Source organism: Euleptes europaea, chromosome 6, assembly GCF_029931775.1.
Source record: "Euleptes europaea isolate rEulEur1 chromosome 6, rEulEur1.hap1, whole genome shotgun sequence".
NCBI classification, from domain to species: Eukaryota; Metazoa; Chordata; class Lepidosauria; order Squamata; family Sphaerodactylidae; genus Euleptes; species Euleptes europaea.
This window is the reverse complement of record NC_079317.1, coordinates 37,576,284-37,595,090: the sequence shown is the minus strand read 5'-3', so window position 1 is coordinate 37,595,090 and position 18,807 is coordinate 37,576,284. Positions and strand designations below refer to the sequence as shown.

The 18,807-nt window shown below is 42.1% G+C and overlaps 1 protein-coding gene across 1 annotated transcript in view; it reads left to right on the top strand.

The window, feature by feature from the left end:
* TTC6 (tetratricopeptide repeat domain 6) overlaps window positions 1–18,807 on the top strand; it is a 60,321-nt gene that overhangs the window by 5,664 nt on the left and 35,850 nt on the right. The window contains exons 2-9 of the mRNA XM_056851745.1: window positions 3,816–3,952; window positions 5,227–5,396; window positions 7,071–7,191; window positions 8,554–8,704; window positions 14,836–14,918; window positions 16,042–16,118; window positions 17,633–17,793; window positions 18,415–18,549. Of these exons, the coding sequence (XP_056707723.1) occupies window positions 3,816–3,952; window positions 5,227–5,396; window positions 7,071–7,191; window positions 8,554–8,704; window positions 14,836–14,918; window positions 16,042–16,118; window positions 17,633–17,793; window positions 18,415–18,549 (1,035 nt within the window). The remainder of the gene's footprint in view (window positions 1–3,815; window positions 3,953–5,226; window positions 5,397–7,070; window positions 7,192–8,553; window positions 8,705–14,835; window positions 14,919–16,041; window positions 16,119–17,632; window positions 17,794–18,414; window positions 18,550–18,807) is intronic.

Genomic DNA, 18,807 nt, shown 5'->3' with positions numbered 1-18,807 from the left:
GAGTGGTACTTACAAAACTCTTTGAAGATCTAGCAGTTAGTTATGTTACATCCATTGGCATATGGTAAAAGTGTTTATGGAATTCCAAATAGGGCTGTTGAAAAAAAATTCGGTATAGTTCGGATTTGGCCGAATTCGGCCCGTCTGGATTCGGGATATGTTGAAGTCCGAACTCCCCTGCTTCGGGTCCGTGCAATTTGGCACGAATTCAAAGTTCGGGAAAAAAATTTGGCCGAATAAAGCCATTAAAAACACAACCGCGCCTTTCTGCGGCTCCAGGGGGGGCATTTTTGGGGTAGAGGTCCCAAACTTTCAGTGGAGCTTCAAAGGACCCTTCTTGCAAGACCCCCCAAGTTTTGTAAAGATTGGGTCTGGGGGGGCTGAGATATGGGCCCCGAAAGGGGTCCCCCACCCTTAATGTGCATCTCTGAGCAGAGCTTGCCGCCCACGCACAAAGCTCCCAGCCCCGACAAACAGCTGAGTGCGGGGAGCAAGGGCGGGGCAGGTGCGAAGAAGTTTGCAAAGCAACACAACTGCAAAGCAGCACAACCATGCAAAGCAACTGGTTTGCAACAATGCAAAGCAACACCTGACACCTGGGAGTTTGCAAACCATGGAAAGGGACAGAGGCAGCTAGCTATGGATAATGAGCAGGAGGGGTGGAATTTCGAGTTTCGACTCAAGTCGGGACCAGGCAAATGCATTCTTTAAGTCACCATTTGAAAACCAGTTTTGAGCAAGCATCAAATTAGACTTAACCGATGTTATGAATGAGGGAAAACCTGAGGACACACAACTGAAGCCCCCCTCAAACCCGGGAGAGAGAGACTCGAGGGGGCACACACACCCCAGGCAGAACGGGCGAAAGCCCCCTTTGGCTTCCCCCCCACCCACCCACAGAAACTGCTCCCTCCCCACACACACACAGACTCTGCTTCCCCCCCACACACAATTATAGATTAAAGCCCCCAAAGGGGTCTTACTGTGGCTGTCTTCTGTTCCATCAGGAGGGGCTGGGAGGACTGGGTAATCCAATACGATTCTATTTAAGCACAGGAGGTTTTGCCTTGGATTTGCCGCTCTGAAGATGCATACAGGATCTGGTGATCCATTTATCCCAATAGGGAAAAGGGGAAAGCCCATATCTCAGGACCCCCTGACCCAATGTTTACAAAACTTGGGGGGTCTCTTACGAAGGCTCATCTGAAGCTATGCTGAATGTTTGGGGGCTGAACCCCCCAAAACCGCCCCCTGCAGCCACGGAAATGGAAAAGGGGGAGGGAAAAGGGGTGGAGCCCATATCTCGGGACCCCCTGACCCAATGTTTACAAAACTTGGGGGGTCTCTTAAGAAGGCTTGTCTGAAGCTATGCTGAATGTTTGGGGGCTGCACCCCCAAAAATGTGCCCCCTGCAGCCACGGAAATGGAAAAGGGGGGAGGGAAAAGGGGTGGAGCCCATATCTCGGGACCCCCCGACCCAATATTTACAAAACTTGGGGGGTCTCTTAAGAAGGCTCGTCTGAAGCTATGCTGAATGTTTGTGGGCTGCACCCCCAAAAATGCACCCCCTGCAGCCACAGAAATGGAAAAGGGGGGAGGGAAAAGGTGTGGAGCCCATATCTCGGGAACCCCTGACCCAATGTTTACAAAACTTGGGGGGTCTCTTAAGAAGGCTCGTCTGAAGCTATGCTGAATGTTTGAGGGCTGCACCCCCAAAAATGCGCCCCCTGCAGCCACGGAAATGGAAAAGGGGGGAGGGAAAAGGGGTGGAGCCCATATCTCGGGACTCCCTGACCCAATGTTTACAAAACTTGGGGGGTCTCTTAAGAAGGCTCGTCTGAAGCTATGCTAAATGTTTGGGAGCTGCACCCCCAAAAATGCGCCCCCTGCAGCCATGGAAATGGAAAAGGGGGGAGGAAAAAGGGGTGGGGCCCATATCTCGGGACCCCCTGACCCAATGTTTACAAAACTTGGGGGGTCTCTTAAGATGGCTCATCTGAAGCTATGCTGAAAGTTTGGGGGCTGCACCCCCAAAAATGCGTCCCCTGCAGCCGCGGAAAGAGAAAGGGGGAGCCCATATTTCTGCCCCCACTGAACCCATCTTTACAAAACTTGGGGGGTCTCTTAAGAAGGCTCATCTGAAGCTATGCTGAATGTTTGGGGGCTGCACCCCCAAAAAAGCACCCCCTGCAGCCACGGAAATGGAAATGGGGGGAGAGAAAAGGGGTGGAGCCCATATCTCGGGGGGCCCTGACCCAATGTTTACAAAACTTGGGGGGTCTCTTAAGAAGGCTCGTCTGATGCTCCGTTGAAAATTTGGGGTTTCTACCCCCCGAAATGTGCCCCCTGTAGCCACGGAAAGGAGCAAATGTGCACACGCACCTCCCCACGAGGATTTCTCTCTCTTTCTCTCCCCGGCCGGGCCTCACAGCAGCTGATTCCTCCAGTACTCAATCCTGACTGATTGGCCAGAAGAAGACCCAACTTGGCCACCGATTGGCCAGGGGAAAATGCTGCTTACTGACGGTTATGCTGCTGCGGCTCAAATTTGCCGAATTTATTCGTGAACTCCCGAACTCGCTGAATTCGGCTCTCCCGTTTTCCCGCCATTTTTTAGTTTGGTTCGTCCCGAATTAAAAACCGCCGAATCAGGGGAAATTCGGCTGGTTTTGGTTCAGGCCGAACCAAATCGACAGCCCTAATTCCAAACATCTAAACTAAAAAAGCATTTGCAAATAATTTCTGTGGCAGGGATCCAAAGAACTGCCCAACTAATTCCATGTATTCATGTTTGTTTTTGGCCCATGTCTCTCAAGAATCAGTCCTCTATACTACTTAAAACACCACTTTTGAAACTCAGGTGACCTTCCAAAGCAGTTTGTGATATGGTGGTCATTTGTTTAAAGAACATATACATTGCACATATCTAGACAGTTAAGCATATCTAAAATAGCTCTTTGGAACCAGGGTGTTAACTTCATCTATCCATCTAGAGCACTGGTTCCCAACCTTTTTTTGACCAGGGACCACTAGGACTTTTTTGTTCGGTGCAGGGACCCCAAGGTTCAAAATAAAAATTCCGGGAATTTGAAAATAAACTTTAATCATAACTGTTAGTTAAACATTAAACTTAGAATTATATTTGAATATATATATTTTATAATAGAGAACTTTTAATTGAAAATATTAATTTATTATGGGTTTATAACTTTGTTTCGCGGACCTTAATTTAGTTCTCGCGGACCCCTGGGGGTCCATGGACCCCTGGTTGGGAACCAGTGATCTAGAATAAAGATGTCATTTTCAAGAAGCTAATATGGCCCTTAATATATGGTTGCGGGTTGAAACACAAATTAGAACCTCAAGTGCTTTGAGAATACCTGAACATATTAGACCCTGCTGAAAAATATTAAGGGTACAGGTCTATATTGGGATCTAGATTATAGATAGCTTTAATCTTTTCTGTTTTAGATACAGGAGGAATAAAAATGGCAAAAAGAAATATTAATCGGTAGCATGATCTGTTTCACTATATCAACTTTAATTGGTGAAACAGAAGCACGTTTAGGACCCACAAAGTATTTTATGTAGCAAAATGGAAAATAAGATAAAGTCTCAGTTATGTGATGTTTAATTATATAAATGAAGGTGATATATTTAGTTACTTCAGATACTTAATGGACTGAACAGGAACTTAAAGATACAGTGGTTTCAATTTATTTTAACAAAAATAGTGTTCTTTTGCACAATTCTCGTTCATACAGTACAAATATATAACTTTTGCAAATGTTTTGTGTATTTTATTTTTCATGTAGAGCATTTACTATAACCCCCGAAGAACAGATGCACTTATGAAGCATGGACTATATTACTTTAATAAATCAACTTGGTCGGTTGCTATTAATGATTTTACAGATGTGATTAAAATAGATCCAAGCAATGCAGAGGCAAGGTAAAAATACATTATACAAGGATTGAAATGCTTGTTGTTCTAAAAATATATTCAGTAGTTAAGATTAGTTATATTCTTTTGCCAATGCATTAGGACTGTAGAGAATGATAAAGTGTGGCTTTGCCTTTAATGCGTGGGTGTAAATAGTTATTTTCTAAATTAAAATATATATCTTTCAGCCAAAGGTTTATATGGTGGCTAACAAAAACAAATTACCATTTTATAATAATAAAACACTAAAAATCAGTAAAATGTACCAGTGAACAATAGTGTCAATATAAATAACTACTCTGTAGGGGAAAGTGCCCTAAATTAAATCCAAAGCAGTGTCACAAAGGAAGAGGAAATTATCTACAATTAGGGTTCCATCTCTGGGTTGGGAAATACCTGGAGATTTGGGGGGCAGAGCCTGAGGGGGGCGGGTTGGAGAGGGGAGGGACTTCAATGCCACAGAGTCTAATTGCCAAAGCAGCCATTTTCTCCAGGTGAACTGATCTCTATTGGCTGGAGATCAGTTGTAATAGCAGGAGGTCTCCAGCCACTATCTGGAGGTTGGCAACCCTATCCCTAACCCTATGGTGGAGTCCCAGTCTTTGGAGGTCTTTAAGCAGAGGTTGGATTGCCATTGTCGGGAGTGCTTTGATTGTGGGATCCTGCATGGCAGGGGGCTGGACTGGATGGCCGTTGTGGTTTCTTCCAACCTTGTGTGATTTTGTATTTTTTGTATCCACAATAAAATCATAACAAACATACATACAACAAAATAAACCAATCCAAAATCTGGGGTGAATAAAAAATATTTTAACTTGATGCCTAAATTTTGGAAGGCTAGGCCAGTAGTGACAGTATTTTATAGTTGAGGTGTCACTACAAAGCCCTGTTTCTGGTAGTGAAAGACCCACCACCTCTAAAGGGTAGGACACATTGAGGGTATATGCTTTCCATTCCCTTGGTGAGGCTGGACAAGAGCTGCCGTGTACCATGAGGAAAGGTGGGGATACATGTGTTAATAAGTAGAGCATCCTCCTTTCCTGAGTGGCACTTCGGCTTGTTCAGGCCAATCAGTTTACCCTGCAGGCTGACTGGGCCTGGTGGGGGTCTCAGGAGAGGTGCCCCCCAGGCCACCAGTCCACTGATTGACCTACATTGTTTGTGTCTGTACCCTAATCCCCACTAATGTTAATTTAGGATTACAACCCTGAATTGTCTTCATTGTTTACATGCATTTGGGGCACAAACTCATTCTCCTACAAAAAAATGCATTTTCTTTCTAGAACGTTTCGAGGAAGAGCATATTTAAAACAAGAGGACTACAAAAAGGCAGCTGCTGATTTCTCTGCTGCAATTCACTTGGACCCTTGCAATTGGCTGGCATTCTACTACAGAGGTTGTATTTTGAGAAAGATTGATCCAAAGCAAGCTCTTCGGGACTTCAGCATTTCTGGTATTATACTTTTGATTTTTACGTACAGCCTAAATTGCTCCTATGATGATTGCAGTTTTAAAAGAACATTCACAGTGAGGCTTAATAATTGTGAATGCTACAATTTCCCTCAGACATTGGCAAGTCCTGTCATGAGTGAATGCTTCAGTAAATCTGATCAGTATGCATTTAGCACTAGAAGCTGAATTTGGCTGCTGGCCTCTGCTAATCTAGCCTTCTAATTAGTTTCTGTTATTTTATTTTTAAAAAACCCTATCAAATCATAATCATAACAACTTTTTGGCTTTATTTTCAGTAGCTATTTACAATTGGTTCTTGTAGGTTATCCGGGCTGTGTAACCGTGGTCTTGGTATTTTCTTTCCTGACGTTTCGCCAGCAGCTGTGGCAGGCATCTTCAGAGGAGTAACACTCCTCTGTTACTCCTCTGAGTGTTACTCCTCTGAAGATGCCTGCCACAGCTGCTGGCAAAACTCCAGGAAAGAAAATTCCAAGACCACGGTTACACAGCCCGGATAACCTACAAGAACCAATGAACTCTGACCGTGAAAGCCTTCGACGCTATTTACAATGTTTTATTGTACTGATACTGGTAACACCATGCAATGTCAGTACTCTGATCTGGCAAGTATTTCATTATCATCTTGTTTCTAGTCATTGTCCCATTCTTCCCCCTTTTTTATTAGTGTCTTTTCCTCCAGTAATGTCAGGACAGGAAAGGTTTGATTTGTAGGGTTTCCAAACCCCACCCCTTGGTGGCTTCATTGCAAGGAGCACACTTGCCTGTTACGGAGAGGATACACATCCTACAAGTTAAGACTGGCCCATCCCAGAACCACTGAGAATGGAAATCCATGGTAACTTCTAATTCCATCAGGGCCAAACTAGATGTGGCAGCATCCTTGTGGACGCTGGTGCCATTTTATAGTGGTTTAAAAATGCTGCAAGGGCCCTCAGCAAGGCAGCCTGATGCGCCCCCCTCCCTTCAGATACCTTATTAAGTTCCAAAATGGCCACAACCTCCCCCCCCCCATGGCTCTTTTGGTATTTGAAAAAAGCATGGTGAGGGGAAAAGAATGTCACACTGTTGACCTGATCAGGCCCTTGAGGCATTTGAAAATGACTTTAAAATGATGGTGGTAGTGTTGTGGCCACAAGGATGCTGTCACATATAGTTTAGCCTTCAGTTCTATCTTATCTTGATTTTTTGTTTAATTCAAGCTGCATTTTCAGTATATATCTAATCATCCCTTGTTCTTCAATGTTAGAATTTTTTTTAAATTGAATTAGTATCTACCTGTTCATAATGGATACCATAATCATTTCTTTGGGAAATGTTGGAGAGGGTTGTTTTATGCAACCCCAACTGTTTCACAAGCCCATATATGTTTCAAGGTCATATCTCCTTCCCCAAAGGCTTCTTTTTCCTCTCACATCAAAATTATTGAAATAACATGATTTATTGAAATAACAAGAACAAACAAGCCTACAATTCTGAAAAGAGGTTGTGATTAGTACCAGAGCCATAAACAACAAAGTATAATGGAAAGAAATGTAGTAAAATATACGGTCACAGACATACTCTGTAATAAATGTGATTATGTTAAAAGATGCAGTTAGTGACCTGCATATATGAAAAAAAAACTAAATACCGGTATCTGATTCCCCCTTTACAGTTCTTCTCAATGATGATTATGAAAATCTTAGTAGTTTCTTTCACCGTGGCATCTTGTATTCAGAAATGAAACAGTGGATATTGGCAATGTGTGATTTCGAAAGTGTAGTGGCTTTGGACAGGTGTGCTCTTTCATTTTCCTTTGTTGCATGCTTCATTTACTTTTTGCACTTTGTCACAAGGACCCCTAAGGCAATCATAGAAGATCAATTCAGAATATTTAACAACAAATTAAGACACCTTCTCCCCAAGTACAATTTTTTTCCAGTGCAAATGGTCTCCTTCAGAGTTACTATTTGTCCTGAAGAGGAAAGTGTACAGGTAACAAGTATGTTTCATGGGGCACATAGCAGTTCCCAGTACCTTGCGTGGATGTTAAACAGCATAGGAGATAATGCTGAACCTTGTAGAATACCACAGGTGGCTTTTATGGAGTGGGGTGATAGTTTCTGTAATTGGCTCTCTAGATATGAGAGGAACACAGCAAAGCAATTTCTTCTACTTCACATGGCCCAGAAAGACACTGCGATTGATGGTATTGAATGCAACTGAGAGAACCAAGAAAATTAATTGGGAAGCTCTCTTCTGTTAGTGCAGATTGTTAATTATGTCGAATAAGAGAGTTTAAAATACTGAAATCAGGCTGGGAGACCAACTAATAAGGATCTAGATAATGAGCTTTATCCAAGACTGCTCGATAACTCTGCCACCTAGTACCCAAATCAGCAAAGTAAAAGGCCTTCCAATCACCTCTTAAAGTGAGGTTGGAATCACCATTCTCTTCAGAGGAAGGTATTAACCATCAAGCTGGCCAAGTGGGCCAGTCTCCCATTGCTAGATCTTATTAGCTAAGATCAGCAAGCATTTTTTTTAAATCCTCAGATCGTTTAGACTAGGGGTCCCTAACCTTTTTGAGCCTGCGAGCACCTTAGGAATTCTGACATAGTATTGTGGGTACAGCCACAAAATGGCTGCCATAAAAATGCTGCCACAGGCTGTCCCAGTTTATCTTCAGCCATACAGTGGGGATCCTTGTGCTGTGGTGGCAAAAGCAACTTAAAAAGAAATCTGCAGTCAATCAAATCTCCAGTAACTAATCAGATGCGGGCAAAAGCGCCCACTTGGCTCCACCCACTTTCTAAAAACACTTGGCGGGTGCAAGGAAAGGTGTCGGTGGGCACCATGGTGCCCATAGGCACCACGTTGGGGAGCCCTGGTTTAGACCATGTCAGAGTGGATTACTTAGACTTTCTGTTCTAATATATACCGATTTAATATCTATATTTCCAGTAAGCTTAGAAAAGGAAGGAAAAGGGGTGGGTGGGTGAGGAGGAATTTTTCATTGATACATAGTTTCATGTATATGGGTCTGTCACAGAATTTTATCAGCAGTATGTTATGAAGTATGCTTATAAAGCATATAATTTAATATTTGTTGGATTAAAGTGTATGTGTCAAAAGGTATGTTTCTGCCTCCATTTTAGGTTTCTTACTTTGCCTTATATAAATATTGGACTGATCATGCTGTTACATTTGGATCGTTATTTTGAATCTATTGGACAGTTCACTAGTGCCATTCAGATGGATCCTTTAGATACCAGGCCATATTTGTGCAGAGCTCAAGCATATCATAAGGTATTTCCTAAAATGACATATAGCAAAATAGACAGCAGCAGTCAGTGTGACTCTCCCCATGACATATGGTCAACCCATTACTCCTTTTTGAGAATGTGTGTGTGTAAAGTGCCGTCAAGTCGCAGCCGACTTATGGCGACCCCTTTTGGGGTTTTCATGGCAAGAGACTAATAAAGGTGGTTTGCCAGTGCCTTCCTCTGCACAGCAACCCTGGTATTCCTTGGTGGTCTCCCATCCAAATACTAACCAGGGCTGACCCTGCTTAGCTTCTGAGATCTGACGAGATCAGGCTAGCCTGGGCCATCCAGGTCAGGGCCCTTTTTGAGAATAATCAGTTGGAAAATATCTAAACTATAACTGAGGGTAGTGCTTCAGACTCCATCCAAGCCGCCCCTGTGTAGTCCAAGATGTTTGCTTCTGTGTCAGATTTGGATGGATTTGGATATATGAAATATATAAAATTAATTGTATGTATCTGTGATATAGTCATGAAAAGGAGTCATTTTTGTAAGGGTACTTAAGTAGCAGAAAGCTAGTAAATTCTATTTGAGTGGAGAGAGAGGCGTATCCTGTTATTTATAATAAAGGTTTACCACTGTTCTCTTTTTATGTGAGCAGTATGCCTGTTACTCTGAAATAAATCACACTGAATTGCAACCACTGATGATTGCAACCCTTAATAGTAATTTGAAGTTTAATTTATTGTAAAAAGCATGGATTACAAATGTATCGGGGATCTAGTCTGATTTCAGTTAGCTGTACACAAGTATGGCTTCTTAAAACATGATTACAGTTAGGGTTGCCAGCTCCGGGTTGGGAAATACCTAGAGATTTTTGGGGTGGAGCCTGAGGAAGGCGGGGTTTGGGAAGGGGAGGGACTTCAGTGCCATAGATCCAATTGCCAAAGCGGCCATTTTCTCCAGGTGAACTGATCTCCAGATCGGCTGGAGATCAGTTGTAATAGCAGGAGATCTCCAGCTAGTACCTGGGGGTTGGCAACCCTAATTATGGTCCATAACTAGGGAGATGCTAATGTTAACAGTACTTAGATTACATGTCAATTATTTATCATTCAGAATTAATCTAACAATGAAACAAGACGATTATGCTGGATGCATTCCATAAAGTATTTAACAATCACCATGGAAAACATAGGTTTAAATACCTGATGGCCATTCCTTAAACATTAAAAATGAGGTTCTCCTTTAGGTCAGTTTGCTGGCTTTACCAAGAAAAGTTAAATTAGGTCTTTAAATTTACAGAAACTTGTTCAAATTCAGCATTATACCTTTAGTTATGAGTTAACAATAATGATCAATTGCTATCTCCCTTTATCTTTTTAATCCTTGGAAACAGGAACATTTCCAACACTACATGCAATCTCTTCCTTAACTGTTTGCATGGGTTCCTTTTCATCTTCTATAAATTCTCCATCTGATACACCAGACTTCTGTACTAGGTACAGAAAGGGGCTAATCTCCTGTTGCTTATTAGCTAGTGGCTAAATGAAAATTCTTAGCCTGCTGTTTTTTTCTATTTCCATGAGATAGTGCTAGCAGATTAGACTTGCATTATTGCCAGAGGAAAAATTCTCTAGAGATGCACATTTGTAATCTCCTTGTTGTTAATTTAGTAACCATTGAAACTGGATGTGCATTTATCACAGATTTGCCTTTTCATGAAGGCACACTAGTCAAGAGTAAAGGTACCCTTCTGTCAGCTGCAGGCCCGGTTACCGGAGTGAACTATAAGCCTGATTCAACACAAAGGGAAGCATATTCATTTAGAATATATGCTCCAACAGGGTTCTTAGGCAAAGGGTCTTTCTAAGTTTTATTAATTAAAGCAAGGAATGACATGTATGGACAAGCGTGATTAGGCATGATTAAAAGCATAAATCCCTCTGTCCCAAAACCTAGCTTTGCCCCAATATGAAGAAGACAAAATCAGCATAGCCTTGCTCTTGGGCAAGTCTCCTCATTCTAGATGGTGGTGGAAAGTGCCATCAAGTTGCAGCTGATTTATGGTGACCCCAATAGGGTTTTCAGTGCAAGAGAAATTCAGAGGTGGTTTGCCATTGCCTGCCTCTGTGTAGCTAGCAACCCTGAACTTCTTTGGTGCTTTCCCATCCAAGCAGTAACCAGGGCCAACCCTGCTTAGCATCCAAGATCTCATGAGATCAGGCTAGCCTGGGCTGTCCTGGTCAGAGCTCATTCCAGATAGGAATCTCAGAATCACAAAAGTCTAGACTCTGAACTTAATGCCATTCTTTAAAAGAATGCACAACAAATCAGTTTGGATAAGTAGGCCTAATTCCTGTGCAGGTATATAAGTCTGGGTCATAGATACTATTCTTTTCACTGAAATGTGGATGATCACCAAGCAGGAAAAATATATCAGAGTTCACATTTGAAAATTCTAGTGGAGGTGTATTAGGGTTGCCAGCTCCGGGTTGGGAAATACCTGGAGATTTTGGGGGTGGAGCCTGAGGAGATGGGGTTGGGGGAGAAGATAGACTTCAGTGGGGTATAATGCCACAGAGTCCACCTTCCAAAGTGGTCATTTTCTCCAGGTGAACTGATTTCTGTTGTCTGGACATCAGTTGTAATTCTGGGAGATCTCCAGCTACCACCTAAGGTGTATCCAGCAAACCTAAGGTGTATCCATCACATATTGTAAAAGTCCTTCATTATCAGTTGGGAATTTCTCCCCCTCTTTTCAGGTAATTTGCATTGCCATGGTAAAAACACACTGTAGAAGAAGACTCCCTTTTCCTTTCACTGGATACTGATGCTGGCAGCCTTGTATCAAGCCTACCATGCAATCCCATAACACCCCTGATATTACCAGAAAGGTCTGCTGTTCTCTCCAATTTCAGCAGCTCTTCAAATATGACAAAGGACATTTTAGTCAATTTTATGCAGCTTTCCAACTCTTTATTTCATTTTAATAATATCAGTTGCCTTATTTCTTGTTGCTCTTGGCTAGAACTGAAATGTACAAGCTGTTTTTTTTCTCTTTTACACATACACAGCAACAGCAGGAAGGATGCTCAGAAAGCACATGTGAATTTAGCCTAATTCTTTATGCTGCTGCACAAAGATTTTGAGCACTGGAGCCCTTTTCATGACTATATTGATTTATTGTAATAAAAATCAAAGGTTAGTAATATAGTGCCAAAGAAATCTAGGGAGGGACAGTTGCAAGTCAGAAACCAGGGGTTCCAACAAGCTGTGCTTAAGGAGAGGTAAGGTTATAAGGAAACAGTCAAATTCCTCATATTCATAATGGAGGTTACATTATAATAAATTTGATTATTTCGCAATAAGGCTGTTACTATATGTGTATGGGCGCATATTTGCACTCTCGCTCACAGAAAGTATTAATATCATTTAGTAAAATGGAAGTATATGTTGGTATTGTTAGTATGGCTAGATTTTAGTCCAGTAGCACCTGGAGATTGTTAACAATCTTCCAGGAAACACTGTTTTGGCCACCATGGATGTTAAGGCTCTGAACACCAACATCCCCCCCTCCCAAAGATGGACTGCAAGCTATTAGGAGCACCATCTCTGACAACACCATGGTCAGCCTCGCTACCAGGCTCTGCCAGTTTGTCCTCACCCACCACTACTTAAGGTTTGGTGATTTGCTTCTTCAGGTCAATGGCACAACCATCAGCACCTGCATGGCACAGTATGCCAACATTTCCATGGCTGACCTAGAGCAGCGCTTCCTCAGTTCCCAGCCATTAACACCCTGTACCTGAGATTTATTGATGACATTTTCATCATTTGGACACATGGGAACGAAGCACTGGAGAAATTTCACCAGGCCTTCATCAACTTCCACCCCACAAACCACCTGACCATGAACTAATCCGCACAAGATACATATTTTCTAGACACCACTGTACAAACACATAATGGAAGAATAAAAACAACTTTATACCAGAAAACTACTGATTGCCAAAGACATCTACTAGGGGTGGGCATTTGCCAAAGCACCAGAAAAAAATGGCAGCAATTTAAAGGGAGCTAAAAAGCGGATCCTGAATCGTGCTGATTTTTTTCGGCATGATTTGGGCCACTTCGGCCCTGCCACCATTTTTTTAAAAAAGGATTCCCTCTCCCCTTCCCCTCTCTCTCCTTCTCCCCCTCACTTACCTTCTAGTTGGCAGAGCTCCACGTGGGACTCAGAGGCAGCAGCAGGCGCAAAGCTGCAAGCCCGGCTCAGCCCAGCCAAGCCTGACTTGCAGCTCCTGGCCGCTGCCTCCAGGTTCCACGTGAGACTCAGAGGCAGCCATCCTTGCTGCTGGACTTTGGGTAAGTGAGGGGAGGGGGAAGTGGGGGGTAGAGATGGGAAGGTAAAATTTGTATTTGGGTCTAATGGACCCAGTTTTTTTGGGGGGGGGGGATCCTGGATATTCCAGATATGGTTATTCAGAAATATTTGGGATTTCCAGAAAAAATCAGGTCCATTAGATCCGAATCTGAATTTTACCAGTTTTTTTTAAGCACAACCCTAATATCTACATGCTTCCAGTCACCATTCTAAACACACCAAACCATCCATCATCTACAGCCAAGCTCCACACTATAGCCGCAACTGTTCCAATCCTTCGACAGCAATTCTCACTTGCAGGATCTACATTTTTCGAATTACAATACCCACCTGATCTAGTAAGGAAACAGATCAACACAACCAGAATGATACCATTGGTGGTCACATACACCTCTGAGCTCAAACTGATTCAACACATCATTAACATATGCTGGACAATGATACTTCTGTCTCACAGGAATGGTGAGGAAAACCTTTTCTTACCCACAGACAGCCTCCTAATCTTGAACAACTTCTCATTCACAATAATGTCCTTCCTAACATGGGCAAGAGCCCCATGGTGCAGAATGGTAAGCTGCAGTACTGCAGTCAAAGCTCTGCTCATGACCTGAGTTCGATCCCAATGGAAGTCACTTTCAGGTAGCAAGCTCAAGGTTGACTCAGCTTTCCATCCTTCTGTGGTCGGTAGAAGGAGTACCCAGCTTGCTGGGGGTAAAGTGTAGATGAGTGGGGAAGGCAATGGCAAACCATCCTGTAAACATAGTCTGCCTAGTAAATGTTGTATTGTGATGTCACCCCATGGGTCAGTAATAATCCGGTTCTTGCACAGGAGACTACCTTTACCTTTAACATGGACATGAATTCTGGGACCAGGGCCTGCAACAAACCAAGATGCCAACTCTGCCTCCATATTCACTCTGATATCACAATCACTGGACCTAACAACACCAACCATACCATCTCAGGTTAATTCACTTCATCTTCCAATGTTATATATGCCATGCCATCTAAATGTCAGCAGTGCACTTCCCCTCTCCATAACAGACACATGAGCCAGTCCCTATGCAAAAAAATAAATGAACAAAAATCTGACATCAAAAATCACAACACTCAAAAACCAATAGAAGAACATTTTAATCTTACAGAACATTCTATTGCTGACCTAAGAATGGTAGTCCTCTGCTCCAATCAAGCTGATTATATTTTGCATTGTACCTCTGCATCCTTCTTTGCAACATCCCTCCTACCTTCTGACTGGGATATAAGGACTCAGAGATCTCCATTCCAACTCACTTCTCACAAAGGGAGATTTGACTCTCAAAAGCTCATTCCCTGAAAATCTTGTTGGTCTTGGGTGCTACCAGACTCAAAATTTAGCTGTTCTACTGCAGACCAGCACAGCCATCCTCTGAAACTGCCTGCTGCTAGTATGAGAGCTAAACTAGACATGCTAAATACATGGCTGCCACTGAAAATGGTATCTAATTCCCTCCCTGACATCTGGAATCATGATATTTTACTTTGCCTCTTCCCTCCTATACTATACTACTGCAGTAGTGTTGGTGGAGAAATGTAGAATAACTTGGCATCCAGGCATGGGTAAACTTTACTAGATGTAAGAAACTGGATGATCTGCTGCTTTTTTACATTATGGTCGTACTTTGGCATGACCTCTCAATCGGCACCAGATATTCAAATAGAAAGAAGTTCCTTGAGTGGGAGAATGCAGAATAAGCAATGGGACTAGGAGGCTAGGATTAATGAATTTTTTCCCTCCCAAATAACAGATTCACAAGTTGAAGGATTCATTGAAAGATATTACTAGAGCCATTCATCTCCAGCCGAACTCACCCCATTTATACCTATTAAGGTATGAAACTCTTTTATTTATTTATTTTTATTGAGTTTTTAAGGATACAGAAAAAAGGGGGGAAATGGGGAACAAGATAACATTGTTGGGTTGGGGTCCATTCCAGACCCACATCAACATGAAATTTTTAACATAAATCATTGATTTTACTTGTTGGGATATAGCAATGCATCCCTCCAGCTTTTCTTGTGGTTTTTCTCTTTGCTTTCTCATTGTTTCTATTAGAACACGTTATTAAATCTCTGTCCATGTGAGTTATTAACAGGAGGATTCTGTGTGGAAGCCTGTATGTATATGGGCAGGAGGCACGAAAGTGACCCCTCCAACTGGTATAGATCAAGGCTTCGCATACTTGCTGACCTCATGCTGCAAGTTAATATCCTCGGCAGCAGAGGTGGGGCTGCTTGCTTTTCTTAATCCTGGCACAGGCAAGCTCTTGTATAGGCTTAAAACTATCCCGGGGCTGGAGCAGCACATTCACTTTCTCAGCCCCACAGAAGCTTCTGCAGTGGCGTAGAACCTTAAGGGAGCAGAGACCAAGTTTAATACCCCCGCCCCTTTCAGGGCTGAAGCCAACTTAGTGATTTGCGTGCCAGACAAGGAGAGGGAGGGCAAAAGGAGGAGAATCTTCCCCTCTTTCTTCTGCCTCCCTCTCCTGCCCACAGTTTCTTCATAGGTACTGTGGCCATTATGTTTACACTAGTAAATTGTCAGCTTGCAATCCGTGTTTGTTTCCTTTTAGCTTTTGTATTTTTTAGGAGCACTACTTCATCATCATCATCATCCACCAAAAATCCTATCTAATGAACAATGTACAAAAAGGGCTTCTAAATCTATATATATTTTCAGAGCATATGAGTTAATGAAAAGAAATAAATGGAATTTCTTAGGGTTGAATTTGGCTAGATGGACTTCTACCTAATGTTTTTCATGTTTACTCATGAAAAAAGTGCCATTTATTTTGGCAGCATTATTAGCATGGATGCATGATAGTGAAAACAGTGCAAATGAAAAGCTGAAGGCATTTTTTTTGTGGTTTTGACAAAAATGTTTAGATGTTATTGGTATTAAGGTACTTTTAGAAGTACTGAGCAACTCATTTCTATTAAATGCTTTATTACAGGGGACAATATTTGCTAGATATGAAGAATTATGAACTGGCAAGTTTCTGCATACACCAAGTAGCAGAAATGGGCCAAGGTACAGTCTTTTTTTCTGTTTAGGCACATAAGGACTTTGAAATGATTAAGGACATGTATTATTTTTGTATTGTGTTTCAAAAATTGGTTTCATTACATTATGCATAAATTCATTTTTTGTTTTAGAAACACATTATGGCTACAGTGTCTTGCCTTTCATTCAACTACAGTGAAAATCTCAGGGACTATATCCTTGGTCAACTGTCAGGCAGATAAGAGAAAGAGTCCCAGTTTTATAGGTAGGGTTGCCAACCTCCAGTTGGTGGCTGGAGAGCTGATCTCCAGGCAACAGAGATCAGTTCACCTGGCAAAAATGGCCACTTTGGAAGGTGGACTCTATGGCATTATACCCCTTGAAGTCTCTCTCCTCCCCAAACCCCGCCCTCCTCAGGCTCCATCCCCCAAATCTCCAGGTATTTCCCAGTTCAGAGCCGGCAACCCTATTTATAGGCAATTAAAATTCGTCCTTGCAGATCGGGCAGAGGCAGATGTTTGGCCCCCCAAGATGGCAAGGAGGGTTACAAAGGAAACACAGGAGTGACATTTGTTACCTCATTTGGCTGGCTTTAAAAAATAAAAAAAGAGATACACAATAAACAGAGGATGTTGAGGAAAGCACCGAGCCACAGCAGGAAAGCAGAATCTTTTATCTGGTAACCCAAAGCAAGCAGGCTGCAGGGCAGAGCAGGCACAACTTTTGGCAATCAAATGCATGTAGGCATGACGGCAGAGATGGCCAAGAGACAGGATAACATTTCATTAACTAGTGCAAGAGCAACATGGATACTGGCAGAAATAGTAAATGAGTTACTTATTGTCTCAAACAGTGCAGTTTGCAAAGCACCAGAAAGAACTAGCTCAGGCAAAGAGATGCTGGGAAGCTGCTTACATAGAATCAAGGAAGCCCTTCCCAAGCCAACAGTGATTTCACAAAACTGAAAAACAGGGGGGGGGGGATTGCAAGTCCTTTTGAAGTGTGCAATCCACTTGTGCTGTGCAAACTGGCACAGGCGCCAGCGTAGGGAGCCTTAGCGCCGATCCCTGTTTATGCCAGTGACAGCAAGGCTCTCGGACGCAACTCCCGTGCTGGCATCCTGGGAAGCATTCCCGGGGGGGGGGGGGTTCCTTTTTTGGTGGCACAGCCTTACTACAGTCAATGGGGGCATTTTCCTTTTTCTACTGTTTTAATGGGTTTAAATTTCCTTTTGGCGGCCAGGAAGCCTCTGAGAAGTTTTGCATTTCAGGCAAGTCTTACCTGTTATAAGGAAGCCACATATTTTAAAACAGACTTGTGTGAGATTTGCAGATATCAAATTCAAGGCTATAATTTTTCCAGTGGCCGTTGAAGTTCTATGAAGGTGGCGAAAAGGTTATTTGGTATTTTATTTGGTTAGTTTTTTAAAAATTATATATGGACTGTATTTACTATTACTGTATATTATATCCATGTTGAAAAAGAAGAGTAAACAATAAATACCTTGAACCATAATATATTTTCTATAAATATCTTCACAGGATCCTTTGAATGTTCCATTGTTCAAGAAGCACTTGTTCAGTCATTTTGTCAAAATCATAGTAAGGCCATTGAGTGTGCACTGACAGCTACAAAGAAGCAACCTGATCCTTCCACGTTTGTTCTTCTGGGGAAAATCCAAATGAAAGCCAAAAAGCACAAGGTTAGAAGAAAATTCTTAAATTTGTGTAGTTTTGAATGAAATTAGGTATTGAAAAGTTAGAGAATCAGTGACAAATCAGAAAAGTTAACCCTGAGTTCTAGGAAAACGTTCTCAAGCTTTTTTATTCTTCTAAAGAGCATCTGTGCAGGGCCCTAATTTGGGAGACTTTCCCCTTACCTATTGGAGTTTTTGATATAAGAGGAATTGTGATTGAGAAACTTTGCCTGTCTGTCTTGAGATGCTAAGCACCTTTGTAATGCTGTTTGCCTTCTGGGAATGTCAACATTTTCCTCTACCCGCAAGCAAGAATTTAAATTGTCAATAAACGTGTACCTTTTGTTCTATCTTCTGGAAAATTGGCAGAGAGGTTTCCTTAGGTAAGGAATGCAGTCACCTGAGAATGTCATTCCAATTGGAATGAACAATAAAGACATTAGAGATGGAAATGTGTTTCCCATTGAAATCAGTGGAAAATAAAAATGATAATGCAAGCATAAATGTCATTTTGGAAACCAAGCAAACATTTTTTTTTAAATTGCATGCCCTTATAGAAAAGGGACATTCTGAAGATGTATTGTAAACATCAGTTAATGTGGTTTGCATTGCTTCATTTTATTGCAGGATGCTTTGGCTAGTTTTAAAGAAGCACTGAGGCTGCTTAAGGGCACTGCAAAAGCTGTGCCAAGTATATTTGAGGCTGCAGAAATGTATTATTTTATGGGCCAGTGCTACATGGAACAAGTTTCTTTAATAGAGGTATGGATTTCTTAGAATTCTGGATTTGCAGTTTTTTTCAGACATCGTAAATTAAACGTTTGGTCACTGAACTGAAATTGAAATATTTTAGGAACTCATCCTTGGTTTGTTAAAAGTCCAAAAATGTATTAATTTTGCAGTGGAAGCAACCACAAACATCAAGGATATTAATAGGTAGATCAGGACCGGGGGGGAGGGGGAGAGAACATTGTCCTAAAGCTGTTCCTAAAGGGAAGCAGCACTTCAGCTGCGTCTCTT